At 43.7% G+C, this 10448-nt stretch overlaps 2 protein-coding genes across 3 annotated transcripts in view; one reads left to right on the top strand and one right to left on the bottom strand.

Annotated features, from left to right (window-relative positions):
* Positions 1 to 225: 225 nt before the first annotated feature.
* Positions 226 to 1338, bottom strand: C2cd4a (C2 calcium dependent domain containing 4A). Its single transcript, XM_076849406.2, has one exon. It carries the CDS (start codon positions 1336 to 1338, stop codon positions 226 to 228), a length of 1113 nt encoding a protein of 370 aa, XP_076705521.2.
* Positions 1339 to 8000: 6662 nt separating this feature from the next.
* The window catches only part of Vps13c (vacuolar protein sorting 13 homolog C), a 165394-nt gene continuing 162946 nt past the window's right edge, over positions 8001 to 10448 (top strand). For both annotated transcript variants that reach the window (XM_076850881.2, XM_076850882.2), the window contains exon 1: positions 8001 to 8137. In XM_076850881.2, the coding sequence (XP_076706996.2) occupies positions 8038 to 8137 (100 nt within the window). In that variant the 5' untranslated portion in view covers positions 8001 to 8037. The remainder of the gene's footprint in view (positions 8138 to 10448) is intronic.

Here is a 10448-nt window from a genome sequence, read left to right as displayed (position 1 = left end):
GGAAAGTGAAGAACATCGTTCCATTTGGTGAAAATAATTATCAAGACATCAAACTACACCAAAAAAATAACTTCCTTTACTGTGAAAGTCAATCCAATATCATCTCTGACAATAGTGGACTGAAACGAAGGCCTAATTAGAAAAACAGATACACATTTATTTTGTACAAAGCTGCTATTAGTGTCCAAGAGTCCCCAGCATGACAAACTCGCACGAGGGAGGGGCTCAGAAGAGCAGGAGAGAGCCCAGCAGCAGCTCGCCCTGGCCAAGCAAGCGGCTCCGCTGCAGGCCGCGGCCCTTGTTCTCCGCCTTGACGCGCACTGTCAGGCGGCGCACCTGGTCTTCCGTGAGCCCTTCAAAGCAGAAGTCCTGGTCTATGGAGAACTTGCGGCTCCGTCGCAGCACCGAGCTGCTCTGCTTGAGCGTGGCGCCCAGCGGCTGCAGGATTAGGCTGATGCGACAACCAACCGCACGTGGCTCAGGGGTACCTCCCGCCAGGCCCTCGGCACGCAGCAGCCGGATGCGGAGGCGCCCACTATCCAGGCAGTACTCGGCTGCCAGGCGCAGGACGCAGCCAGCGCAGTCCAGAGCCACATTGCCCTCGGCCTCTAGGAGCTTGGGCCGTGGGCCCGGAGCCGGCGACTGGCACACGGGGACCAGAGCTGTGGACTGAGAGGTGGCGCCGCCCTCCTCGTCTTGGTTCCGGCTGGAGACTGAGCGAGTGCGAGCCAAGCCGAGACTCCTCCGAGCCTGTAACGCACGGCTCAGCAGCACGTTGGGTGCTCGCAGGAGGCGGCGACCGCAGGGCCTCGGGCAGATAGCGTCCCGGGGCGGACAAGGACAGACAGGTGCCGCGGCGGGAGCTGCGTCCTGGGCTCGCAGGAGCAAGCCGGGGACGCCTCTTTTTTCGTCGCGGCCGTAGGTGTGCGCCCGGGGTCGGGGCACTGGCTGGGCGGCGGGCTGCCGCTGGAGCTCCGCGGCTCCGAGATCCCCGAGAAAGAGCGACTCCTTGCGCCGCGTGTGCGGGCTCTCCAGTAGCGTGCAGAAGCCGTAGGCGGTGAGCGCGCGGGGCAGGTGAGGCAGCGAGAGCGCGGCCTGTGAGCGCGGGTCCCAGTCCGTGAGGCCAACGCCCTCGTCAATCACTGTATCTTCACCCCAAGAATTCCGGAGCGTAGCCAAGGCCAGGTTGGGCGCAAGTCGCGGTGGGATGCAGAACTCCGGGATACGGTCGGGAGTGAGCACGTTGGCACACGCGGTGGGCGAGCGGGCCCTGGCACGCCGGGCCCTACTCAGGAGAAGCCCCTCCCTGCTGCGCAGTAGCCTCTCCAGACACCACATCTGGTGGCAGGTGCCTATCCCCTTGACCCTGTGCTAGAGATAACCTGCAACGCACAAATGCACATCAATTGACAGCGAGCCCCGCAGAGTGCCGCAATTTCTGTCGCGGTTTTTCTACTTCAGGGTGTTTTGCCCAGCCTCCCGCCACACAAGACAAATTGCATCTCTCTCCCTAATGCAAACTATTTTTTCAGTGATTGATTGAAAAACAATCATTTTCCCTGTCTCATCTCAAATCCGTTGTCAAATACACTTAAGGAGCTTGTTGCTTTATTCTTCCTCTGCTCTTGCCTAACGCAAGACAGAAATTCTCAAAAATGTTAACTTCTAACTTTGGTCGCTCCATCCTCGGTGCCAAGAGGTGCTTTGCTCTGTACATTCGTTTCCTGAATCCTTAAGGAACTACTGCACTCCAATCATCAGCTATAATTAATATAGTTTTTATCCCCTTCAGGAAACTGTAGTCCGTTCTCCTCTTTTAACAGCCCAAATCCTCAGGAAACCGCTTCCCCGTCCCCGAGTGGAATTAAGCACCGCTGGGTCCCCCTCATGTACCTGGAGTTCAGGGTCAGATGGTTCCTGCAAGGTTCTGGCTGGGGCACCCACTGGGAGAGTCAGGTAGCCTCAGAGAAATTCAAAGCTCCCGCGGCGGAGTTCAGCACCCGTGTTCAAGGACAGCTGGTCTGAGCCTTTATACCCGCGGTGGAGCGAAGCTGCCTGGTAACCTGATGCCAGGCCCTTCCGTCCCTCTGCCACGTGGCTTGGATTTGCTAAGCATATTCTGGAGTCAGTTCTTTCTTCTGCTTGGGGTGACGGTATTCTCGGCAACCTTGAACAAGTTCGTTTTCTCACGATGCTCAAAAGGATTAAGTCTTGACTATATCGCAGAATTATTGTGAGGCTCAATGGACAAAATGAACGTGAATGCATAGAAGCTCCCTACATCCACTTTTCAAAAGAAGACCAACGTGGGGTTTGTCTTATCTAATACCCTTTTCCAAATCCAACCATCCCTTTGCCCAGATTTCGAAGTTCTTTATTTGTTTTCCGGTTTTCAGTTCTGGTTTTAGATGATCTTTGTTGATTTTAAATCACTCTGATTTTAGGGGGAAGATATGGAAACATTCCATATCTTGACCTGGGTGGGGTTACAGGGGTGTATCCTTGTGTAATCTTCTAGTGTATACTTGAGATTAGACACTTTACTGTATAATATAATACTTCAATTTTGAAAAAACAAAACCTATTTCTTAAACCATGTGTGTTGATCTTGGATTAGAAAAATATACTGCCAAATATATGGACCGTTGGAATCATCCTTTAACTTGTGCCTATTCTGTAAGAGAGCAGATAGCTTGGGCTGAAAGAGATCTGAGGCACTTTGTTTAGGGTCTGGCTGGATAATATTTCTAAGATACTGCCTTGCAAATTTTTTCTCAAAATAGTATTGTATGAAGTAAACTGCATTCATGCAAAGGGGACTTAGGGTAGGGCATGTGTATTTTGTTTCCAGCACATACAAGCACTGTACTAGAAAATTTACATAGTTTCTAGAATTGTCATAGAAACCCTGTGACTTCTGATCCTCCTTGTTTTATAGATGAAAAACTGACTTTAAGAGATGAAATAATTTGTCTATGGTCACAAAGTGGTGGGAGATGGAAGAAATAAATAATACCTACTAATGGATAGTAAATGCATTATTTTGGAGGTTAAATTCATACAATAATAAAAAAATTCTATGCACTATGCCAGAAACATGACAAACTGCTAAATGCATAAAAGTAGTGATTATTAATGATGAAGACAGCGGGAACATTGTATAGTGGCCAAGAAAATTGGGTCTGAAACCATATCTGATTTTGATTCCAGAATGATAGGTCACTATGAGCGGGTTACTTAACCTAAGCTCAAGCGTCAAGCATTTACCTGTAGCCTTGTCACAAATAACAAATAATGCATATGAAGGGTTTGACCTTCACAATGTCAGATATACTTATTGCAGAAAAAATGTTCATTTGTTCATTCATTTATTGAATATACCCTGGGTTCTAGCCACCATACTGGGCAGGTGGATCCAGGCTGCATCAGATCATATTAGTTATGTACATTCATCAGAAGAGGAGTGAAATGATGAAGATAAAATACTTGAATTCCAAATAGCTAAGGCAGATATGAGAAGAGACTATTGAACACTATATATTTAATCTGGGAGGCAAAATTGGAAGGTCCCTGGGTTTTTCATGCCATTGGCTAACTACTTCTTTGTCTTGATATCACTTCTACTCCTTGTCAAAATTCTTGGGTCAGGGAAAAATCCGTGGGAGATTTATCAAATTATATGCTTCAAGGCCATGTGTATGTGTTCTGACTCAACTTTCCTCAAGAGACAAAATACTGTTAGTTCTGTAAGAGCACAGTGTCCTTGGTTAAAACGATGAGCACAAATCATAGTTCACAGTCTGAGTTGGATAAATTGTTAATCAAGTTCATAATCTGTTTGAGTCCAAGTTATAAAATGGAGTAGTAATATATACACATAAGACTGTTATGAGGGCTAAAAAGGTATGAAAATGCTTGATGGGTAGTAAGTACTGGCTAACAGCTGCTATTTATAATATTATTATTATACACATTTGCTTAGCCAGGGATTAGCTGATTCACACAAAGATTCCATTAAAAACATTTCTCTGCCCAGCCAAGCAAAGAAGATTTGCATTTTTTTTTTTTTTTTTAACAATTCACCTTCTTCCCTTATTCCTTAAGTAAGCATTTCCTGTACAACATTTCCTGAAAACAGCAGAGATGTGCCCTCATGTTCCTGGTCCTCTTTGACCACATTAAGCCTTATGTTTCACTTAACAGCATGAAGCTACCAGTACTCGGGAAGATGGTGTAATAAGGTCAGGCCAAGTGCCTGGAACACACAAATCTACTCAGAGGAAGACTGTGGTTGTTCTGAGCTTACAGGTGTAGCCATAGGAACATCCAGTAATGGAGATGAAAAACAATTCTGTGAAGTGAACATAAATAGATTACACATCATTGAGGCTAGTGGTTCTTCAGAGTAAAAGAAAACTAAACATTTAAAAGCAGACTTAATGGGAAGGGGGAGATTAGGAGAGATTGGTGAATTAGTAAAATGTAAGAAAGGAAGCACAAGTTGTAGTGTTCTATGGCACAGAAGAGTGATAGCTAACACTAATTAATGCATTGCATATCTCAAAAAGGCTAGGAGGAGGACTTTGAATATACTCACCATAAAAAAGAAAACTGATAAAAAAAAGTTTAAGGTGGTGGATGTGCTAATTACCCTGATTACATCATTTCTCAATGTATGTATCAAAACATCACTTTGTACCTCATTAAAATGTACACTTACTATGTGTCAATCAAAATTAGAATAAAAAGGCAGACTTACAAAAAGAGTACACAGATTGGGTGTTTAGGAAAACAAGAAAGGAGTTTACAATTAATAAAATAACTGATGTTTTAACTCATAAATCTCATCCATCCCAATGGAATATAGAACTTGGAGCCCTGGAACAAATACCTTAGGAGTCAAGACACGGGTCTTTTCCTGGCACTCAGTGCTTCTACTTGTCCAATAAAGGGGGTGGATTAACCAGATGATGCTTAAGTTTCCCTCTGGTGCACATACTGTGTTACCCACTCCTGTGCTTTCTCCTGGTTTCTAAGTTTTGTTTTTCTTTTTCTTCTCCTCCTTCCTCTCCTACCCACTCCTGGCCTGCTCCTTACTGTTGTTCTTTTCTTTCTTTTTTTTTTGGCAGTACTGGGGATTGAACCCAGGGGCGCTCTATCACTGAGCTACATACCCAGCCCTCTTTATTTCTTGAAAGGAGGTCTTGCTAAACTGCCCAGGCTAACTTATACTTGCAATCCTCCTCCTACCTCAGCCTGTAGTAGCTGCTATTACAGGTGGGTACCACCATGCCCAGTTCCTTCCTAAGTTTTCATATAGTCCATGCTTTCATGTCTTATACTCTAGCTTTCTCCAGTATTTCCTTTAGTTCCTAAATTCCCCTTTTTTCCTCTGAAACCCATAGAGTTGGTTGGGGAATGGGGTATGGGTGTGGATTAGTATGAAGTTAATATTTCTTTTAACAAAATTTTAAGAGTTATTAACTTTTAAACCACCCCTTACTTTTGACTTTTTAAAAACAGAAATAATATTTTACTAATCTGCTTTCACTGTTCATTCTTCACTGCAGTAATTACCTTTTTGTTGTCCTTCGAATTTTTTTTTTTTTTTTTTTTTGCAATGGTGGGGACTGAACCCAGGGCCTCATGCATGCCAGACAAGTGCTCTACATAGTGCCACACCTCCAGCCCCTTCTCATTGTTCTTAAGTTAGAATGAAGGTAAGAACTATAATTACTAGAATGTTCATTTTCTTCAGTTAGCCTCTGCATCAAATTTCTTTTGGGTATGTTAGGGTGCTAGTGGTGTTTTTTGACATTAGTTTTGTTTTAAAGTGGGACCATAAATTGATGATTTCTGCAGGCATATACAAATTTATCAAAATCAAGCCCAAAATGGAAAACGTTAAAATGTAAAAGCTATATGGTAAAGTTTGTTTGTACTATTTGATAATAACATTTATGTACTAAAATTTTTGAGCTGACTATTCCACCTTGAGAATTTTTACTCTGCCTTTTGCCTTCAAAATCTCTGAGAATTACTAATAGCCTGGTAATGATTAAACTGAATAATTATTGACAGAGGGAAGGGTGGCAGTGCTTTAGGGAAGGTAAGGAAATCAATACTTGCTGTGTATTTTGGGTAACTCATTTAACATTCCTGAGCTTAATTTTTGTTCATAATGGGAACAATGCCCACCTTGCCCTAATAATATAAAAGTTTTAACTAAAAACATAATGAAATGGAATGAAGCATATAAGAGCACACTTAAATGTTATTCTCTCAAAACTGTGAAGTAATATAGAAGTGTAAGGGATTAATATAAAAGGCATTAGCATTGCTCACTTCTCCCACGAGATTATGTTTTCTTTTTCACTTCCTTGACCATGCCATGCTGCTTGTGCTGGCTTTCATACTGTTTTTCACTGTTGTTCATACATCCTTGCATTGGTTTCTTTTTTATGGTATATGCCTTATCTGAACAAGAGTATATTTTTCTTTACATTTGCCTCAGTGTACAGTAAATGTGAATGTAAAGGGGAGAGGGATTATTAGGGAGTATGATTAGAAAGAATTTGGGGATAGATTGAATAGAGTGTCCTAAACACTGTATTGGAGATTTTTGAGTAGGTGACTAATTTGAGTTTACCTGTGATGGAGAAATTCAGTCAGAAAAGACTGGAGAAAGGCAAAACTGGAGGCCATTTAGTAGGTTAACTGTACACTTCATGGGGAATACAAGAATTTAGAAAATATGGCAAAAGCCCAATAGACAGGCTGTTAATAGATTGTACATGAAAGATGGAAGTCCAAAGTGCCTTCTAGTATTTTGTCTGTGTGTCAGCAAAGAAAAACAAATGGTGAAGGTTTTGCTTTCTGTCAGAGTGGAAGATAGAGGTAGATGCTCATAGTACTGGCTAGTACTATGGTTCTTTGTAGCCGTTTTTTCTTTCTTTCACTTCTAATGGACTTCAGAGAAATTATTTTTCTTCTAGGTCCTATACGAGCCTAGGATGTTCAAAAGCAATACATACACAGTCTTTAAGACATGACCTCTACCATGTAGCAAAGCATTTAATAAATGCTTGCGGCTACAAGTAATCTTTGTTTGTGTTAGCTTTCTGTTTGCTGTACTGCAACAGTTTTTTGAAATATACTTAAGTCAGAAATCCTCCAGTTCTTCAAGGAGAACTGGTTTTTTGGGGGGTTACATTTCACAGGGTGGAAAGTCCTCGCAGTATAAAAGCTGCGCTTTGAATATCTTGCCACAGTATAAGCAATTCAATGACATCATGGCCAAAATGATATATAACAACTTGCAACCCAGAGTTACAGGGAAAAAAAAAAAAAAAAAAAAAGAACTACGTTTGATCTTTATTTCCACACATATTTAGTTCCCCTTCTATCTGCCATTTGGTGCGGTTTTGCCCCTCCTCCTCTGGCTTTTAAATTATTAAAGTGTGTTTTCAAGAAGAAAAAAGCGGAGGCCTTGCAGCCGGCGGAGTCAGAAGCTAGCAGGACAAGACCTCGTGGATTCACTCCGCCTGAAGCTTGGAGGAAGGGGTGGTGGCCCGGAACACGCCCAGAGAGGACCACAGGCCCAGGAGCGCGGGGACCAGCGATGCGGAGCTGCTTTCGCCAGTACTGTGGGCTCCGCGGGGCCCAAGGTCGGCAGCAGGGGCGCTAAGGCAGAGCGGTTACGTACAAGTCCTTGAGCTCCTTTTTCTTCTCCAACGTCCTCCTCTTATACAGGCCGCTAGGGCACGGTGGACAGGTTCCGCGTGGAACATCCCTCCGCCCGCCGCTCGGGGGTGCCTGGCGGTGGTGGCAGAGGAGTCCGGCCAGGCCCACGTGCTTCGGCCGCGGCGGCGGCGGCGGCGGCGGCGGCGGCGGCGGCGCGCCTGCGCACGGGCGAAGTCACGCGCGCGAAGGAGGGCGGGCCGGCGCTGGAGGGGCTGTCATTCGCGGTGCGGGTCGCCGCCCTCAGCTGCTCCCGGCGGTTCCGGCTCCTCCTTCTCCCTCCGCTACGGCCCTACCATGGTGTTTGAGTCGGTGGTCGCGGACCTGCTGAACCGCTTCCTGGGGGACTATGTTGAGAACCTGAACAAGTCCCAGCTGAAGCTGGGCATCTGGGGCGGTAAGCGCGAGGGCGCGGGGGCCCACGCCACGGGCTCCTGTCTTCCGGCCCCTGCCCGGGCCCTAGTCCCAAGCTGCCCGAGACTCCGCTTTACAGGGCTCTGGAGGGGCCCCAGGTGGGACAGGTGCGGGGCGCAGGCGGCCTATGCCTGCCGCCACCTCGGGCTCCGGGGGATGCGCTGGAGCTGGTCCCGTTTCTGGAGTTCCCACCTTTCCGGTCCCTATTGTCGCTGCCCCGCCCACTTCGGGGGTCCCCTTTGGCTTCACAGTATAGAAAAAGCCACGTCTGCTGGTGGAGTGAGCGTGGTCATGAACGCTGTCACCAAAGAAAAAGGAATTTTTCTCAGTTATCTTCCTTACCATTCTAGGAAGCGGGAACTGGATTTTTTTCTCTACAGAATAGCAAGGTTTGAGGGAGGGTTTGGCAGGGGAAGGTCGTTAAGAAGCAAGGCATGTCTATAGGGACTCTTCCTCTTAATGCTTTCGGCTCCAGAGAGTGATTTTTTTTTTTCCCTCTGAGTATTTTTTTCTTCAACACGAAGAAGACTTTCAGTTTCGTGTGGAGAGCATGAGAGATTCAAGTCATAAGCAGCAACATCCTTAGTTAGGTGCCTGCTTGGTTTCATGCCCAGGGATGTATTGCCAACGTTTTATCCTGGAGATTAAGTCTATACAAGTAGATAATGAGTAGTATGCTTGTGCAATTTCCAAAAAAATCATTTACACAAATTATGTGTTAAGCTTTGGAGATGTTGGAAATATGTTCGTACTCTACACGAGAGGTGGGTATTTTGCCAGCTTTGGGGGGAAATCCGAAAAACTGCTCATATGGATGAAAGTGCTTTTGATTTATTCAACGAATATACCCTATCTTAATAGGGTAACTCCTAGCCCAGTTGCTGTTCAGCACTAGAAGTATGGCTAGTGCGAATTGGGATGTACTCCAAGGATAAAATACACACTGTGTTTTGAATATGAGCATTTCTCTAAGCCAGTGGGAGAAAAAGAAAAATGATGCAACAACTCATTACTAATTTTTTATGTCAATTATGTGTTGTAATGATATCTGAATATATTGTGTTAAATTAGATATATCATTTAAAATTTTGTTTGCCTTGTTTCTTTTTACTTTGTTTTTTAGCCTGGCTCCTAAAATTTATGGTTATGAATGTGGACCACGTATTAGGAAATGCTGTTACAGAACCAGGGGTGCTGCTCTGAATTGTATGGGAGCCCCATTTGTTTTCATAGGTTACTACTCATCATTTGATTGGTTCACTGGGGTTTGCTCAACAGTACATACTTTGCTTAACCCCCACCAATATAATGTAAAAGAAAGGAAAATGAAAGTTACATTTAAGTGTCTTTTGCAGAAATCAAGTGTTTTCTTCATAATATGGATGGTAATGCCAATCTTTTCATGTAGGTTGTAAACATTTGAAATCTGAAAAAGCACTTGGTTCTAGGCTGGTTTGTGTGCTGTGATATATAAGCCATTTACCTCATGAGCCTTAGTTTCATTATCTTAATTTAAGCTACAGGAAAAAAATGTTTTCAAATTTTGAAAAGTTTGAATCATACCAGACAATATGATAGTTCCATGTAACTTCTATACCAGTTTTAGCAAGCAATAATATTGTGCTATAATTACCCCTGAATTTTAAACAAAGAAATAAAATGGTTAGAGTCTAAGATTCTTTCATACAAAATCTTCTTTGAAATTAGAGGTTTTACAAGGTATCATCTGGGGGTCTTTCCACTGTCAGTATTCTGTGATTCTGACTGTAAATGTTTTTACTGTGACTTTGAGGAGAATACTGTCTGAAGAATTTAAACTTTTTTTAGAACTGAAATTAAGGTACCCTGATTTTATGTAATTGTTTCCTACCCACCCCAAGCTTGGTAGCATCTAGGAAAGGAGACTCTTTTTCATCCTGTTCACACCCCCCCCCCCCCATCAGTATTAACTTATAGACCTGATCACTTCTTTCACATATTGTATCCAGTGTCCAATCAGGGATTCCCTCAGCTGTCAGCCCACATCTCTGGATCTATGAAGTTTTGCTACCTTTAATTTTTGTAGTTGCTATAAAGAAAGTGAGAAATCATGAATTTTTACAGTTATTTCTCAATATATTGTCTTAATAGCTGTAGTTCCTCTTAAAATATAAAGGCAAATGTCTGTGTTGGGTTATTTCTGTTCTTTAAAAATAAGGTGAAGAAATTTGTATTAAATGTTTTAGGGCAAATAAATGGGAAAATTAAAAATTGATAAAATAGTTGGTATTTGGGGAACTGTGGTGTTAATAAGG

The sequence above is a fragment of the Callospermophilus lateralis genome, chromosome 3 (genome assembly GCF_048772815.1).
Source record: "Callospermophilus lateralis isolate mCalLat2 chromosome 3, mCalLat2.hap1, whole genome shotgun sequence".
NCBI lineage: Eukaryota > Metazoa > Chordata > Mammalia > Rodentia > Sciuridae > Callospermophilus > Callospermophilus lateralis.
This window is presented reverse-complemented; position numbering and strand designations above follow the sequence as displayed.

What these genes read in the sequence shown, in the direction of transcription:
- C2cd4a (XM_076849406.2), bottom strand. Translation starts at nt 1,338, where the DNA reads ATGTGGTGTCTGGAGAGGCTACTGCGCAGCAGGGAGGGGCTTCTCCTG.